The 19,310-nt window shown below is 34.1% G+C and overlaps 1 protein-coding gene and 1 pseudogene across 3 annotated transcripts in view; both read left to right on the top strand.

Moving 5' to 3' along the window:
• The window catches only part of FNDC3A (fibronectin type III domain containing 3A), a 136,752-nt gene that overhangs the window by 29,559 nt on the left and 87,883 nt on the right, over window positions 1–19,310 (top strand). For all 3 annotated transcript variants that reach the window (XM_045567132.1, XM_045567133.1, XM_045567134.1), the window contains exon 3: window positions 8,961–9,036. In XM_045567132.1, coding sequence (XP_045423088.1) covers window positions 8,961–9,036 — 76 coding nt within the window. The remainder of the gene's footprint in view (window positions 1–8,960; window positions 9,037–19,310) is intronic.
• Window positions 16,269–16,390, top strand: LOC123649522 (annotated as a pseudogene).

Below are 19,310 nucleotides of genomic sequence, written 5' to 3'. Positions count from 1 at the left end.
GATATTTTATCCCTTGTCTTGACTTTCTTGGGAATATTATCCTATATGGGATGATTTCTGTTCTACCTCTTGGAATCAAATTAATTTCCTTGTAGTTGGCTATTAAGATTACCTATCTGGCTGGGCATAGTGGCTCACGCCTGTAATCCTAGCACTCTGGGAGGCCGAGGCGGGCAGATTGCTCGAGGTCAGGAGTTCGAGACCAGCCTAAGCAAGAGGGAGACCCCCGTCTCTACTAAAAATAGAAAGAAATTATCTGGCCAACTAAAAATATATAGAAAAAATTAGCTGGGCATGGTGGCGCATGCCTGTAGTCCCAGTTACTTGGGAGGCTGAGGCAGGAGGATCGCTTAAGCCCAGGAGTTTGAGGTTGCTGTGAGCTAGGCTGTCGCCACGGCACTCACTCTAGCCCGGGCAACAAAGCGAGACTCTGTCTCAAAAAAAAAAAAAAAAAAGATTACCTATCTGCTCATAAATATTTTCTGGTTTAAGGCAGCAAACATATTAGCTACTATATCATATTTCACATAGTGGGTCTTTTGGCTTATGCATTGTACTAGAGGAAATCCCTCCAAGCATCACTGTTGCTTTTAGGAAAGCTGTAGTAGACCATTCATCATTCCTTTCAACTGGCAGCTTTTGAACCTTTTTTTGTGTTTGTGGAATCCCTGCCCCCCCATTTTTAATTAGTAGACTTTATTTTTAGAGATGTTTTAGACATATAAGAAAAATTGAAGCTGGGCATGGTGGCTCATGGCCTGTAATCTTAGGACTCTAGGAGGCCGAGGTGCGAGGATTGCTTGAGGCTGGGAGTTTGAGAACAGCCTGAGCAGAAGCGAGAGCCTGTCTCTACAAAAAAAATAGAAAAAATTAGCCAGGCATGGTGGTGTGCACCTGTAGTCCCAGCTACTTGGGAGGCTGAGGCAGGAGGATTACTTGAGCCCAGGAGTTTGAGGTTGCAGTGAACTACAATGAGGCCACTACACTGTAGCTCGGGTGACAGAGTGAGACCCTGTCTTAAAGAAAAAAACCACATTTGAGCAGACAGTACAGGGTTTTTATATACCACCTCTTCAGCACAGTTTCCCCTGTTATTAACACCTTATATTAGTATAATACATTTATTAAAACCAATGAACCAATATTGATGATTTTATAATTTTTTCCATAAAGGTCTTGAACATCTCTTGTTAGGTTTATTTCTGGGCACTTGGTTTTTTATATGCTATTATAAATTTTGTGTGTGTGTGAAATTTCATTTTCTGGTACTAGTGAATAGAAATACAGTTTATTTTTATATATTGCTTTAATATCCAGCAACCTTGCTAAATGCTCACTTGTTCTGAGACTTAGTCTCAAAAAGAATGTTTTCAGCATTTGTCTTTAAGTGTGATTATGTAGATTTTTACAGATGCTCTATAAGATTGAAGTATTTTTCTATTTCTTGTGTGCCAAGAATTTTTTACTGTAAGTGGGTGTTGAAAAAGTTTCCTTTTCTGCATCTCTTGAAATAATCATGTATTTCTTCTTTAAATTTTGATATGATAATTTACACTGAGTTGTGAATGTTTAACTGATACTGTATTCCTAGATACATGTGACTTCATTGTGGTATGTTATCCTTTTTATATATTGCTGGATTTGAATATGCTAATATTTTTTCTAGGATTTTATTATTAGTTCATGCTCATGAGTGAGATTGGCCTATAATTTGGCTTTTTCCTAATATATTCTGGTTTTTGGTATCAAAGATATTCCAGCCTCATAAGATAAATAGGAGTTCACCCCTTTTTCTTTCCCTATTCTCTGGCTAAGTTTGTATAAGCTTAAAATTGTTTCTTCCTTGATTATTCGGTAGAACTTGTTCAGTGAAACCTCCTGGGCCTAGAGTTTCTTTGACTTAAGTATAAAAATGAAGTAAATCAGACTTACGCTACTAATACTTTTATGTTAAGTTTGGAAATAAGTTTTTATAATACTGAGATAACCTGTGTATATTTGGTATTTGTGCAGTATTAAAATGTCTTAAGAAAATTTGAGTTGTATTTTAAGTTTAATGGGAACTGTTTAAGCACTTATGATTATGATTAGGGATTTGAAGCATTTAAAAGAAAGTATGTTAATCTTATTAATGCAGATTAAAATGTTTAAGAGGAGCAAAGATAGGCAAATAAATTATTATAATATATAAAGAAAATAAAAACCTGAATTAAGGTTATATTTAGTGATGCACGATTTGAGAAATATTAAGAAGGTAAAACTGGTGAACAATTCATAGAATGAAGCTAAGAGAGAGGATAAAAATTTCTGTAGCATAGTATTTGCTGCATAGTATTCCATTATATGAATATACTTTAATTTCTTTATTCATTCTATTGATGGAAATTGTGGTTATTTCCAGTTTTTGGCTATCACAAATAATGGTTCAAGAAATTCTTGTAAATGGCTTTAGTTATCCAGGTGTATGCATTTCTTTGGGGTATATATCTCAAAGTAGAATACATGAGTCAAAGGGAATGTGTTTATTCAAATAATAGCTGCTTTTATTTTTATTTTCTCTACTTAAACATCCCCAAATACCTCAATATCAGTTGAACTCCTCTCATACTCCCTCAAACACCAAATTTGTTACTTTTTTTTTCCCTTATTATGGAAAACTATTTTTTTCCCCAAACATCTGCTGCCTATCTCTATGGTAAGATTATTTTTCCCCATCCACTGATGGCAAAACTGATTTCCAAAGAGGCTGTACCAATTTGCAGTCCCACCAGCACTATATAGTTGCCAGTTGCTCCACAGTCAAACCAACATTTAGAATTGTCTTTTTCGCGTAGCTATCATGATGAATGTTTGCACCATTTGAATTTTAAGGGAATATTTATGTACCTCCTGTGTGAGCAAAATAAATTTTAAAAATGAATGGATAAAGTTTTTGTTTTTGTTTTGATTTGTTTTGCTTTGTTTTTGTGAGGGTGATGTGGAGAGTCATCTTCCTTATGAGGCACTTTTGACCAATAAGTGAAGGAAGAAATTAAGAATGAAATTTAAAGATTCCTTGAAACAAATAAAAATAGAAACAATATACCAGAACCTATAGGGTACGGCAAAAGCAGTATTAAGAGACAAGTTAAAGCCTACATCAAAAAACTAGAAAAGGCCGGGCGCGGTGGCTCACGCCTGTAATCCTAGCACTCTGGGAGGCCGAGGTGGGTGCATCATTTGAGCTCAGGAGTTCAAGACCAGCCTGAGCAAGAGCAAGACCCTGTCTCTACTAAAAATAGAAAGAAATGATCTGGATAATTAAAAATATATAGAGAAAAAAATTAGCCGGGCATGGTGGCGCATGCCTGTAGTCGCAGCTACTCGGGAGGCTGAGGCAGGAGGATCGCTTGAGCCCAAGAGTTTGAGGTTGCTGTGAGCTAGGCTGAAGCCATGGCACTCTAGCCCGGGCAACAGAGTGAGACTCTGTCTCAAAAAAAAAAGAAACTAGAAAGATTACAAATACACAACTTAACAATGCATCTCAAGGAAAGCAAGAACAAAACAAACCCAAAATTTGTAGAGGGAAAGAAATCCTAAAGATCAGAGTAGAAATAAGCAAAATTGAAACTAAAAAAAATTCCAAAAGATCAATGAAACAAAAAATTGGTTTTCTGAAAAGATAAACAAAATTAATAAACCATTAGCTAGACTACCTAAGGAAAAAAGAGAGAAGATCCAAATAAATAAAATCAGAAATGAAAAAGGACCATCACAAAAGATACCACAGAAGTACAAAGGATCATTAGAGACTACTATGAGCAACGATACACCAATAAATTCAAAAACCTACAGGAAATAGATAAATTCCTAGACACATTCAACCTACCAAGATTGAACCAAAAAGAAATAGAATAGACCAATAACAAGATGCAATCAATAATAAAAAGTCTCCCAACAAAGAAAATTCTAGGACCAGATAGCTTCACTGCTGAATTCTACAGAACCTGTAAAGAAGAATTAATACCAGTTCTTCTCAAATGATTCCAAAAAACTGAAGCATAGGGAGCTCTTCCTAATTCATGCCATGAGGCCAGCATAACCCTGATACCAAAACCAGACAAGGACACAAGACAAGAAAACTACAGGCCAATATCTCATATGAATGCAAACATACTCAGCAAAATGTTAACAAATCCAGACTGGATGTGGTGGCTCACGCCTGTAATCCTAGCACTTTGGAAGGCCAAGTCACGAAGATTGCTTAAGGTCAGGAGTTTAAGACCAGCCTAGGCAGCATAATGAGACCCTGACTCTACAAAAAAATAGAAAAATTGGCAGGGCACAGTGATACTCACCTGTAGTCCCAGCTACTCATGCCCAGGCCACAGAACAAGACCTTGTCTCAAAAAAAGCAAATAAAATATAACAATACATCAAAAAGATAATATACCATGATCAATTGGGATTTATCCCAGGAACGCAAGGATGGTTTAACATATGCAAATCAATAAACATGATATATCACATTAATATAATGAAGGACAAAAAACATATGGTCTTCTAAATAGATACAGAAAAAGCACTTGATAAAATTTAATACCCCTTCATGATAAAAACTCTAAATAAATTAGGTGTAGAAGGAAAGTACCTCAACACAATAAAGGCCATATATGACAAACCCACAACTAATTATCATACTAAACAGAGAAAAGCTAAAAGCTTTTTCTTTTAAGGACTAGAAAATAATTGGTTTTGATTAATCCAAAAGTAGCCAACCTACTTATACTGTTGTTTTGGTTTTTAGTAATCATTATTTTTAAGTAGTAGTAGTTCATGTTTTCCCCATTTTCTCCCCACCTCTAGAAATAGAAAAAATAGAATAGGAAAAAATATGGCCACCGTTGATATTTTCTTCAATATTTTAAATTGTCTCCTAAATATCTTCCATGTACCTGCTCCATATAGATAGGCAGAAATCATGACTATGTGACAAATTATAAATCATAAGATTTTAAATTGGTTAGATATGGTTAGTTCTCAAATAGTAGCTTTTTAGGAATTGAAATACAATTTCATTTCATAAGCATTTACTAAAGTAAACACTACTAGGTTAAGTTATAAAGAATACTAACTAGGTACAAAGTATAATTCCTGTCTCTAAAGCTTTACAGTTAAGTGTATGAGTGTGCCTAGGCACACTGGTTTATAATATGAATTAAGGACCAGTATGAATTAAGGACCAAAAGTGATTTGGAAGTCTTTTCTCATCACTGTTGCCTTGGTAATACTAGAATATACTTGAAAAAAATCATAGTGTTTTCTTTTTCTAAGATTTTAGCATGACTTTGAATTATCCAGTAGGCCTTCCTTTTGGGGAATGTCTGAATAAAATACCTAATTTTTAACTACTAATAAGCATTAATCCCAGTGTCTCATATCTACATGTTATTGACCAGTTAATAGTCTGGGTACCTATATATTAATAATATAGAAATTGACCTCCAGTTCCATCCATGGTGCTGCAAATGACAGGATTTCATTTCTTTTTATGGCTTAATAATATTCCATCCTGTATATGTACCACATTTTCTTTATCCATTCATTTGTTGATGGATATTTAGGTTGATTACATGTCTTAGCTATTGTGAATAGTAATGCAGTAAAGATGGGAATACAGATATCTCTTCAATATACTGATTTCCTTTCTTTTGCATATATACCCAGCAGTAAGAAAGTTTTTTTTGTTTTGTTTAATTTTTTGTTTTCTATAATGGATATACTACTTTATATTCTAACAGTGTATGAGCAGTCCCCTTTCTCCACATCTTTACCAGCAATTATTATTTTTTGTCTTTTTGATAATGGCCATTGTAATTGGCGTAGGATGATATCTCATTGTGGTTTTGATTTGCGCTTCCCTAATGATTAGTGATGTTGAGCATTTTTCCATATACCTGTTGGCCGTTTGTATGTCTTTTGAGAAATGTCTATTTAGGACTTTTGCCCATTTTTTAATCGGATTATTTATTTTTTTGCTATCAAGTTGTTTGAGTTCCTTATTTATTCTAGTTATTAATCCTATATTGGATGGATAGTTTGCAAATATTTTCTCCCATTCTGTAGGTTGTTTCTTCACTTTTGTTAATTGTTTTCTTTGCTGTGCAGAGACTTTTTAGCTTTATGTAATCCCATTTGTCTATTTTTGCTTTTGTTGCCTATGCTTTCAAAAGTCTTACATAAAAAAATCTTTACCCAGACTATTGTCCCCAATGTTTTCTTCTATGAGTTTCAACAGTTTCAAGTCTTTCAAGTTTTACATATGTCTTTTTTTTTTTTGGAAATAGGGTATTGCTTTGTTGCACAGGCTAGAGTATGGTGGTGCAGTCATCACTCACTACACCCTCCAACGCCTAGGCTCTAGTGATCGTCCTGCCTCAGCCTCCAGAGTAGTTAGGACTACAGGTGGATGCCACCATACCCAGCTAAATTTTTTTGTTTTTTGCTGTTTTGGTTACTATAGCTCAATAGTATACTTTTAAATCAGGTAGTAGGATGCCTTCAGCTTTGTTCGTTTTGCTCAGAATTGCTTTGGCTATTTGGGATCTTTTGTGATTCTTTGTGAATTTTCTATCTCTGTGAAGAATGTCATTGCTGTTTTGATAGGGATTGCATGAATCTATAGATCCCTTTGGTAATATAGACATTTTAATAATAATAATTCTTCCAATCCATGAGCATAGGATATCTTTCCATGTTTTTATGTGTATGTCCTCTTCGGTTTCTTTCATAAGCGTTTTATAGTTATCCTTATAGAGATATTTTACTTCTTTGGTTAAATTTATTCCTAGGTATTTTTTTTTTCTACAGCTATTATAAATGGAATTGCATTCTTGATCTCTTTTTCAGAATGATTGCTTTTTCAGATTGATTGTTGTTAGAAACAGTACTGATTTTTGTATGTTGATTTTGTATCCTGCAACTTTACTAAATTTGTTTTTTTGATGGAGTCTTTAGCATTTTTTAAGTATAAGATCATGTCATATGCAAATAAGGATAATTTGACTTCTTTTTTTTCTTCTTTGGATCCCCTTTCTTTTTCTCGCCTCATTGCTCTGGCTAGGTATACTAAGCCTTTGAAATTGTGTGTGTTTCACACTTAACAGCACATCTCAATACAGACTAGCCACATTTCAAGTACTTGATAGCCAAGTTGCTATGATTGGACAGCAGAGCTCTAGATGAAGTTAAATATAGAAGTAATAGAAGATATCACAAAGGAAAAAATGGATAACATTGGCTATAGGAAAATAAAGACCTGTAGTAAAGAAAAAGGAAAAAACAAAATGAGAAAAAGATTTACAGCATAATATAGTACAATATGATTATTCTTAATATGCAAAGAATTCATACAAATCATTAACAACACTTAGAAACCAAAAGATGTAAGATGATATAAACAAGCAATTTATAAAAGAGCTAGTAACTGGCATAGAGATAATAATCAAAGAAATGCAAATTAAAACAACAGTACAGATTGAGCATCCCTAATCCAAAATTCCCAAATCCCAAAATCCAAAATGCTCCAAAATCTGAAACTTTTAGAGCACCATCATGATGCCACAAGTAGAAAATTCCACACCTGACCTCATGTGACAGGGTCATATGAAGGGTCACAGTCAAAACTTTGTTTCATCCATAAAATTATTTAAAATATTGTATACATAAAATTACATTCCGGCTACATGTATAAGGTTTATGTGAAACATAAATGAATTTCATGTTTAGACTTGGATACCAGCCCCAAGATATCACATTTTACATACACACACACAGATATTTCAAAATCCAAAATTCGAAATACTTCTGGTCCCAACCATCTTGGATAAGGGATAGTCATCCTGTAATATCCTATTTTCATCTGTCAAAGCAATAAAGATTTTACAACTGTAATTTTCAGGGTTGCAGAAAATGTAGTAAAAGGGTATTCTAGACTATGAGAGGGAATATGAAGTAGTAAAACCCCTTTAAAAGGCAGTATAGCAGCAGGCACCAAAATTGTGTTTCTTGGAATCTATCAAAATGAACTACTAGCTATAGAGAGGGGGAAACTACATACCAAAATGCTCACTTTGGCATTGTTAGTAGTAATGGAAAAAATTGAAAATTACCTAAATTCCTTACATTAAGGGAATAGTAAAGCAGTTTATGGTATAATCATTTGATGAAATATTTTGAGTAATAACATGGAAGTCTTTTATGTTAAACTTAAGAAAAGATACAGAATTGAATATCTTGTATCTAGGATTTAGGGGAGGAATGAACCCCATGAAGAACAAGACTAAGAAATTTATCAGAATGTTAACAGTGTTTATCTTAGGGTAGTAGGACTTATTTTTTTCCCCAGTTTCCTATTTTTCTCTGTTTTCAAATGTCATGAAATTAGTATGTATCACCTGTATAATAAAAAGAAAACTTCTTAGAATGGTGTGTTTAGTTTAATACATTCTCAGATATGACTTATAAGATATAATACCAATTAAAGTATGCTCAGCTCATACTCTACCTGTTAATTTATACTTTATCTTTAGAAAAACACAATACTTTGCCACTTATGAACTCACATAGATGATCCAAATATTCTATGGTTTGACTCCATATTTGTTTCAGAGTGAAGTTTATTGACTTTTCTTTCCAATCAAAGTTTGCCACTTAGCAAAGAAAGTCTCTGTGGGGAAAAAAAAGTTTGCCACTATCTTCTTTTTCTATTCCCTTTACTTTTGGCTTAAGTCTGACCTCCAGAAAAGTGAAGTAATACTTTTTGAAGAGACCCACATCGTAAGTGTATAATCCCCATTTTCCTTCTGGTTTTATAAGATTAAATAGTTCACATCTGCTCTGTTACTAGCAACGTTTAATATTTTTATATTCTGATTTACTCTTTTGTTATTTTGATTAATATTTCTTCCCCTCATTTTAAGGTTATTCTGGTACAAGTTAACCCAGGGGAAGCATTTACAATAAGAAGAGAAGATGGACAGTTTCAGTGCATTACAGGTAAGAGTAGTAATCAGTAATAATCATTAGAGACCAAATAAACAAAAACTTATAGTACCTAATAGTGTGTATGTTTATGATTTCTTCTTTCTTTCTCACTACCACCACACAAAAGTATTGCAGTAGCATTCTGACTAGCCTCTTTTCCCTGGTTTCTTGATTAATCTTACTGTAACATTATATTGTTCATGTCACTTCCCTGCTCAGAAATCTTCAATGAATCTAGTCCAGGTTCCTCAATATTTCAAAAAGATCATTTCAACTTTGTAGTTGTTCCCACTTCCCCTTCAATATTGTTTTCCTTTAGTCTTTCTCGTTGGCTTATTCACTGTCTTTTGAAACTGTCTTGTGCTGTCTGTACTATTTCCCTCATCTAGAATTCACCCCTATTACTACCACCCCCAGCCTATCCAAATCCTACCTGTGCTTTAAGACTAAGCTCAGATCTTAACTTTAACAGGTTTTTTGTAAAGTCTTTCTTTCTTTAGTGAACATCTTAGCACCATTGACTTTTGGACCAGGTAATTTTTTGCTCTGGGAGACTGTTCTGTGAACTGTAGGATGTTTAGCAGAACCCCTGGCTTCCACCCCCGGTAAGTCCCCCTCACCCACTCGTTTATGACAAAGAGAAATGTCTCCAGACATTACCAAATATCCTCTAGAGGGGCAAATTTGCCTCCAGTTGAGAACCACCTTTATATGTGAACATGATAGCAGTAAAAAGGTCACTGGCTTTGGAATTAGAGAGAGAACCTGGGTTTAAATCCTAACTCTGCCATTTTTTAGCTATGTAGTATTGCTTATTACTTAACCTCTATAATTACTTAACCTCTGTAAGTACATTTCTAATCCATAAAATTCCCATCTCCATCAATAATAGTATATTTAATAGGATAATTGTGCATATTTGCTAATGTGTGTGTAATGCACTCTAAACCAGACCTGGCACATACAAGGTACTCAATAAATGGTGAGTGCTGTGGTGTTATTGTTAATAGAAGGTGATTCCCATTTCCTGTGAAACCCTATAATACCAATTATTGTGCCATTCATTTACCAAATAACCATGTGCCATCTTGTAATATTTGTTCTAGTTGTATTTTTAAAGTCATTTAAATTTTGCATTGTTTATCTTAAAATATTTATTCAGTCTCTCTGAAGGTTTAAGCACTTTGAAGACAGTTACCATTTCTTACATTCCTTAGTATCCCCTTCAATTCCTGACCTTCTGTATATTGGGAACTTAATATTAATTGTTGTTTTAATGTTAAAAAAAGAGCATTAAACATAGGGTGGCCAGGTACTTTATCATCAACCAAGCTGCTGGAATACCTTTGAGAGTGAAAGGACCCCAGCAGTGACTCCAGGACATCTGGTGTAAACCAAGACTATTCCGGGCAAACCAGGACTTATGATCCTCTTCTCTTCCCCCATCTTATCTAGGCTGTCTCCTCTATTTAATCAAGGAAGAAGTCGACCTAACTCAATAAAAGAAGTAATTAGCTCAATAATTAAAATTAAATATTTTAGCCTGCCATTTAAACTTTATATATCTCAGAGTTTTAAAATTCTAATTTAAATCATTTGTGCAGCAGTTAAGGTAGCTTCACAAATAGGAAGAATCCACATATTACAGGATTAAAAGAAACCAGGCCTTAGAATTTGTAAGCAATATGGTAAACCTTACCTGTCTTCATTTGTCAATTAGATTTTTATGAAAATAATCTTGTTTTTAATACTGTACCCCTTAGAATGTAAGTTTCTAATAAAGCATACATCTTAAGTTTATATGTACATCTTTTTTCAAATGGTTTTCAATATCTATTATTTATAATGCAAACATTTTAACTAATATAGCATTGATCTTTTCAAACACATTTGTAGATGAAGATACTCATTATAGTGTTAGTGTGACCTAAAATACAAAAACTGCTCATCTCAGTTGGATAACCAGACTCTGAATTATAAATAGCTTGTATTTCAGAAGTTAATTTGGGCCGGGCACAGTGGCTCACGCCTGTAATCCTAACCCTCTGGGAGGCCAAGGTGGGTGGATCGCTCAAGGTCAGGAGTTCGAGACCGGCCTGAGCGAGACCCCATCTCTACTAAAAAAAAATAGAAATAAATTATCTGGACAACTAAAAAATATATATAGACAAAATAAGCTGGGCATGGTGGCACATGCCTGTAGTCCCAGCTACTCGGGAGGCTGAGGCAGTAGGATCGCTTAAGCTCAGGAGTTTGAGGTTGCTGTGAGCTAGGCTGACACCACGGCGCTCACTCTAGCCCAGGCAACAAAGTGAGACTCTGTCTCAAAAACATAAAAAAAAAAAGTTAATTTGTAACTATAATCTGTAAACCACACCCCTCATAAATCAATTGAATTTATTTTATATGTGGCAGTGACCCCTTTGGTAAGGGCCAAAAAAAAGCCTATCTAAGTTATGATGTACCCGTGGTACTAACAGTAGTCTAACATCAGAAACTAACTACCACGTAAAGATATTTTTAGGTAGGGAAACATTTCTCCGCTTCAGTGGAAAACAGAAACTCCTTTCTCTATATGACAGATTCTAAGATTAGAGACTTTGTTTTAAAATTACTAGGCAGAGTTTTTAAAAACATAGGAAAGGATATAGGGAACTAGAAAGAAAATAAAAATACTTTCCCCTCTTTATGTTTTTGCCTGTCCAAAATTACATGGGATATAGGTGGAAGGAATAGTAGTGAACAAGGGACTGGGGTTGAAGTCTTTGTAAAGACCAATATGCCCCCACTCCAATCAAGAGAAGGCAGGAAGAGAAAACACTAGTGATTCCTGGAGTTTATCTCTTCCCTTTTCTTCCCCTTCACCGTAACTACTTTATATCATGTGTCATTCCCCTTCCTAGAGTAGTTCTGGAGTTAGGTAAAAAAAAGAGTATGAATAAAATTGGAGGTAACAGATAAAGAGGAAAAAGAGAAAATCTCAAGGGAGGAAAATCATATGCTAGTGAAGCTGAGTGAAAAATAGATCATTATGACCCTAAGGCAATCAAGTTAGCAAAGCTGTTTTCTGACAGCCACTATCCCAATAAAAGAAAATCTCTACAGTAAAACCTAAAGAATTGAGATAAATCCAGTATAAATTAATAAGCATTTTAATTAAAGACTATTCTTTTTAAAATAGTTTTATTATTTGTTCATATTTTAGAGAAACAAAAACTAAGTTAACAGAGAATCACAGAGAACTTTAGAGCTCTAAATAATCACCTTATTGGTGATTCAGAATTTGTGAGTTACAGCTAGTTATGGGCAGAGCTCAATATAGTACTTTTTCTGCTATGGCATACTTCCCAGAAAGACAAATTGCTAATCATTTTTTCTGTGAATTTCCTAAGTATCTACTGAGGCAACTGTGCTAGCTGCTGAGCGTTTAAAGAAAACTAAGACTAAAACTAAGTTCCTGCCATTCAAGAACATAGTGTAGTAAAGAGAAAGGGAAAATTAACAGGTATATTGCAGGGTGAAAAGAGCCATTAGAGATATACATAGGATGTTATGAGAGCATAGAAGGAGGGGTTCTGTAACACAGAGTGATATGTAAGGAAAAAAATTCTTCCATGAGAAAGTGACACATGAGCTGTGTTTAAGAACCATAGCAGTTGGCCAGATGGATAAAGGATCTCAAGGCATTTTAGACAAAGGGGACAATGTTCGAAAGCAACAGAAGGAAAAAATGACCCGATTTATTTGAATAACCACAAAGAGACTGGAATAGCTAAAAAGTTATATAAAATATGATACCCAAAAGTCTTCCAGCTGTAAACATCCAGAAATGTTCAATAAAATATAACAATCTTTTAAATGCATTGCTGAGCTTCTCTTTCTTCCCTCCCCCCCAAAAAAAAAAGGAAAAAAGAAAGAAAGGGGAAATAAGTCACTGTGGGACACAAACAAGGACTTTTCAATATTTGTTTTAAAAAATATTTTTTCATATTTATAATAAAAAAATTCAAAATATATACTTTGTTCATTTGATTCAATATTTTTTATTGTCCCATACCATTCTTTCTGAGTCCTCATCAGGGTTTGATGTCTGTCTTCCCTTAGTTCTTTACCTAATTTCATGCCCTTTTGGACTATTCCCACTCTTAAATATCTAAAAATATAATCCCCTGTTTTACCACTCTCCCATTCTGCTCATTGATTAGATTATTTATACTGCCTGATTTGGATCCATACCTAATTTTTTCCCATCTTAAGCCACTATTCATTAGCTTCAGCATGAATATTTAATACATCGTTACTTTTGAAATGAGAATACTATCTTGAATCTCTGGTTTTTTTCCTATTAAGAGGTATTTTGAAACTGATCTAACAACTTGGTGTTTTTATGTTTTTGTAGTGAAGTGCTTTGATAGCATGTCAACAAATTGTGCGCTGAAATACTGTGAAAATTAAATCATTTTTGCCTAGTAAGTTGTACACAGGAATATAAAAACTTATTGAATGAGGAAATTTTTAGGTTTAATATTAATAGATATTTGAAACATGTTAAAGATTTCCCTTCTTAGTTTCATGTTGTGGAGAGATATGCAGAATAAGGAATTAGGCAAGGTTTCTAAATTTGGGTTACTGGGAAGTTCATAGAAACGTATTTCATAGAGAATATGTGGTAAACCTCTAAAATCCCTGTTGCAGAGCTGGCTCTCATGATGGTAAATTGGTACCCTCCTTTACATATCATCTGTTCTGCAAAGCCCTTTAATTTCTCTCTTCTCTTAGTCCTGGATACATATATAAAAATATTAACAATTGAAGGCAGATATTAAGTTTTACTATGTTTATAACCCTGGTGTCTTGCATAGCATCCAGCACGTAGACAACTCTCAATGGATATTTAAGTTGAATGGGGAAGAGAAAAAAACTAACGTTTCTTAAGCATCTCTGTGTGTCAAGCAAATGGAGTTTATGTAGACAAACAATTTTAGCTAAAAACCCTCCTTATTGAGAGGCAGGTATGCCTTCTTTTTCTCTTTTCTTCCATGACACCTCAAAATGAACAAATGAGACTAAAGAATAAGAATTTATTAATTAAGTATCTAGTGGTTTTGCCTTGTTATGGCACTTCTACTCTGATATGATTCCATGCCACCACATGCAAGAGAGAAAGTTATAAAAAGTAAAAAGAATATACAGAGCAACTGTGCCTGAAAAGTTTTTATATGCTTTAGCCCCTTCAAATTTTATATTTTAGGAAGATAAGCAAAAATACTGAATAGAGTGTCCTCATGCAAGTGCAGTGCCTCGTGATCTGCTCTGATATTCTGGAATCCCTGAGACACCTCAGCCTTCATGACTCTCGTTAGATATGTCAGGGCTTTGATACTAAAAATGCCTCTGAAATTTATCAGAAATTAAGTGGTCACTACAGTGACTACAGTGACTTTGCTGCAGTTACTATAACTAGAGCCATGAAATATTATACATATAACTTTTCTTCCTAAATCCATAACAATAAAATTTTAAGGAAATAACAGAATTCATGACTGAATTAATGATGCATTGCTAAAGACATAGGTCTGGGAGTAAAACAATGGGTGGGAGTTATAGGAAAACAGATGTTAGCTTAGCATGAGGAAGAACTTTGTAATAAGCAATAAACTTTGTCAATGAGGGTTAGAAGTGATCAGTTTTCCATCCATCTTTGCAGGTGGTAATCCCTATCTATGCTGGCTTTTCACATGATGGTGCTGTTATTGAGGATGGTTAATTTCTTTTGAGGGGTTGGTTAGAGTTGATGCCTTTTAAGGTTCTTAACAAGCCTAAAATGCTGTGATTCTATAGCCTTGGGTAGATTACTTAAATTCTGGCCATTAATTTGCACATACTGAAATGAGGATGGGCTAGGGCAAATTAGATTCTACAAGTTTCTACCAGTTTCCAAATTTTTGTGTATTCATAACTATGCTAATTATACTATATCTTAAATTTATATTAATAATTGGAGATTGATATTCTAAGAATTTTTTACAAGACCACTAATTATCTTTTGCCCACTGACTTTACATTACAATAAATCTGACTGAATTTAACTAAGTTCTTTAAGTCCTACTGAAATTGTAAGTAACTCAAGCCAAAACAATGTGTAGTATGTTCTCATTCCTGTATGAGTACGCCGTGTTTACTTTTTTCCATAATTAGTAGACTGAACCATGGAGAAGTCATGGCCTTTATACATTGCTTAGAAAGTCTTAACTGCCCTTAGAAAATGCTTTAAAGCCTAGGTAACTATTTTTCATACTGGTGGAAACCATATTATTGTAATAAAAAGTTTGCCCTTTATACTTCCCCTTCTAAGATAAAAACAGAGTTCCATTAGAGTGGCTAAAAACATGCTCATTTTGAAACATTAATGAGTCTTGTTTGTGAAAATGAATCATAACAGATCATCCATTCATAAATTCAGCCCATTTCAATTTAAGTAAAAAACTGTGACTCATTCTGAGTACATTATCTCATAGTCCCAAGTTGTCCCTAAAAGCTATTAAATGTTACTTTTTAAGAGAAAGTATGTTATATAAGACTTAGTTAAGAGAAAATTATAATATTTAGGTTAAAAAGGAAAATATAGGAAAATTCAGTTGTCATTAATTGTTCATGTTCCTAATGAATAAAATAATCACTGTTAAAGTTATTTTCTTCGATGTAGAAAATCTATACCGTTTAGTAAATGCTGTTAAAATAAGTGACAAAAGCTGGGCACAGTGGCTCGCACCTGTAATTAGGAGGATTTCTTGAGGCCAGGAGTTCAAGATCAGCCTGGGTAACATAGTGAGACCCCCATCTCTACAAAAAATTTTAAAAGGCGGGTGCCTGTTGTAGTCCAAGCTACTCAGGAGGCTGAGGTGAGAGGATCACTTGAATCCAGGAGTTGCTACAATGAACTGTGATCACACCACTGCATTCCAGCCTGGACGACAGAGTAAGACCCTGTCTCTTAAAAAAAAGTGACAAAGATCTCCATTAAAAATTTTTGTAATGAGTAATGGCAAAAGGAAATTAAGATCTAGAAATATGAGTATGTGAAATAGCTTATATTAGCTTTTCAATAAATGTTTATAATCCTCTTGCATTCCAGCACTTTTTATATTAGTTAGTAACTAAAATGGACATATCACAATCTAAGCCTTCTTTAGAAATGGCCTCACAAAATACCATTTCATTAAGTAGGCAGAAATATGAATATAATTACTTCTCGGCCTTTAGGCTAAGATCAAGTGTAGAAATATGAATATAAAATATATATTTTGGGTGCAGTTCTCTCTCCCTTTCAAGTGACCCTGTTTTCCTTTTTAGGAAAGAAGCCACTTACTAAAGGTAGATAAGAGCTGGGAAATGAGGATTATAGGAAAACAGATTTCTTAGAATAGGGAAAAATGGAAAGATAATTTTAAAGGCAAGAAAAATGTATGTTTTAAAAGAGTCAAAAATAAAAGGTAGAGAAGATCTTTATTTTAAGCAGATTTTAAGCTAGTAATTCTTAAGAACTACATACATATCTAGAGCAGTTTCTGTTTGCCTTTAAAAGCTGCCTTTTAAACATATAATACTAAACAATTATAAACTAAGTATGTATAAGTAAAAGAAAATGGGGCCAGGCGTGGTGGCTCATCCCTGTAATCCCAGCATTTTGGAAGGCCAAGGTAGGAGGATCGCTTGAGGCTAAGAGTTTGAGACCAGCATAGGCAACATAGCAAGACCCCTGTTTCTACAAAAACTTTTTAAACATCATCTGGGTGTGTTCATGTGCACCTGTAGTCCCAGCTACTCAGGAGACACAGGAGGATCATTTGAGCCCAGGAGCTAGAGGCTGCAGTGAACTATATGATTGGGCCACTGTACTCCAGCCAGGGTGAGAGAGTAAGGCCCTGTCTCTAGAAAACAAACAAACAAAAAAAAAAAACCAAAGAAAATGGTGATGTGTTTTTTATGAGGGGGAAGTTGGTTGGTTTTTCAAATTAAATTACCATTCATGTGGTCAGCTATTTTTATGTAAAAGTACTTGTTACATTCTAGGTAATGGTTAGAAATTTGGAAATTCTGTGTTTTCTATGGAAGAAAGATTTTTCTAACTGCTCTTGATTTCTCAGACATTTGCTTTTCCTTAAATTGCTATGCCCAGATTTTTATTAGAATCAAATTTTCTGAAGGCTTTGATTGGAGTTAGCATCATTACTTGTTTGCTTAGGTTAAGATTAGCCCAATAGACGTACTATCTTCATGGACCATTGCAAATTTCTCTAATACCTTAACATTTTAAACCTTTTATATGTGAACAATTGAGGAAATATGCAGTTATAATGAAATCTGTTCTTGGCACTCCATAAATATTTGTTAATTGAAAAAATCTCAGCGTAGTTATGTACAACATATAGGTAATCTCTTATATTTTCTAATACCTATGTTTTTCCCTGTAATATTTCTTATAACATCCCATTTCATCATAAAATGACTTGGAAACTGAGGCCAAAGAGATTGCATTTGGGCTTTATTGATTTTTATGCAGCTTTACATCACTCATCTTGACTCCAGAATTTTCAAACCATGGGGAAATAATCCATTACCATAATAAACATTATGATCATTTAATATTATTACTTCTAGAGAATGATTGTGTTATACTCTTATCAAGGTCCCCAATAACCTCTATGTTGCCAAAATGAATGGTCAGTTCTCCACTCTTAGCATACTTGACCCCAGTGTATTGTCTGTCCCAGCAGCATTTGACCCAATGTATTATTTCTTTTTTTTGGACACTCTTCTCTTGACCTTCCATCTGTAGTTTACATATTCTCATGGTTTTTACTCCTACCAAACTGCCAACTCCTTCTCAGTCTTTTTTGATGTGTATTAACATTTAGGTTCAAACATACGTAGAATTAAGTGAAGTCAGTCACAAAATGACAAATATTTTATGATTCCATTTATAGGAGGTACCTAGAATAGTTAAATTCATAGAGACAGAAAGTATAACAGTGGTTACTAGGGGCTGGAGTGGGGGAGAATGTGGATTTATTAATTTAATGGGAGCAGAGTTTTAGTTTTGAAAGATGAAAAAAGTTTTGGAGATGGATAGTGGTGATGGTTGCACAGCAATGTAAATGTACTTAATACTGAACTGTACACTTAAAATGGTTTAACTGGTAAATTTTGTTATGTATATTTTACCACCATTTAAAAAATAAATTTATTTTCATTTTTATCAAAAGAATTTTTAAATAGCAGAGACCTGAAGCCAGGTTAAATAATATGGTAGGCAGAATTCTAAGATAGTCCTCAAGATCGGTGCCCCCTGTTATACACACCCTACATAATTTCCAGGACTATGAATATGATGGATTTTACTTCCATGATTGGGTTATATTACATGGTACGTTGGCTTTTAAGAAAGATTGTCTGGGACAAACTTCACCTAATCAAGTAAGCCCTTAAAAGGGACAGGGCTCCTCTGGAAGAAAGAGATTTGAAGCATGAGAAGGAAGTCAGTATGTAGAAGAGTTTCCTTGCTGGCTTTGAAGGTGGATTAAAATATGGCCTGGAGGTTACTGTTCAAACCCATTCTTTTATTTAAATAAATTATTATTAACTTCATATGTGCATTCACTATTCCAAAAACAATGGAAATTTAGTGATAAGCCACATAACTCTGTCCCTGCCCCTCATGAAGTTTGCAGTCTCCTGGGAAAGACAGAAGGTTAAGGAATTCAGTGAAGTAAGAGAAGTGCTGTGATTGAGAAACAATAGGAAGTGCACTATGGAAACTTACAGCAGGAGCGTCCAAACCAGTCCAGGGCTTAGAAAGTACTTCCAAAAGGACGCTCACAGGAGGAGTCCTGTTCTATCCTTTTTCTCTTAAAAATGGAAGATTAAAAAGTTTTATTAATTAAGAATTTGATTTAATCAGGACCATTTATTTGATTATACATTATCAAGGATATAAACAGAAGTAAGTGTTCTTTAATAAGAAAAAATATGACTTTTAATGAATACAGATACATAGAAAATAATTCGGGCACATTTTCCTTCAAGTGTATGGTAGGATTACAGTTTTTTTCTTTCTTTATACTCTCTATATAATTTTATAATTTTGACAAATATGAATTGTGTAAATAATCATATGATGATGTTTTAACCCCTTTTGAATTATTTAGTTCAACTTTATTTTATAAAATGTATAGTGTTTTGTTTTGTTTTGATTGAGACCCTGAACTCATTTCAGGAAAATAATA

Source organism: Lemur catta, chromosome 13 (assembly GCF_020740605.2).
Source record: "Lemur catta isolate mLemCat1 chromosome 13, mLemCat1.pri, whole genome shotgun sequence".
Lineage (NCBI taxonomy): Eukaryota > Metazoa > Chordata > Mammalia > Primates > Lemuridae > Lemur > Lemur catta.
This window is presented reverse-complemented; position numbering and strand designations above follow the sequence as displayed.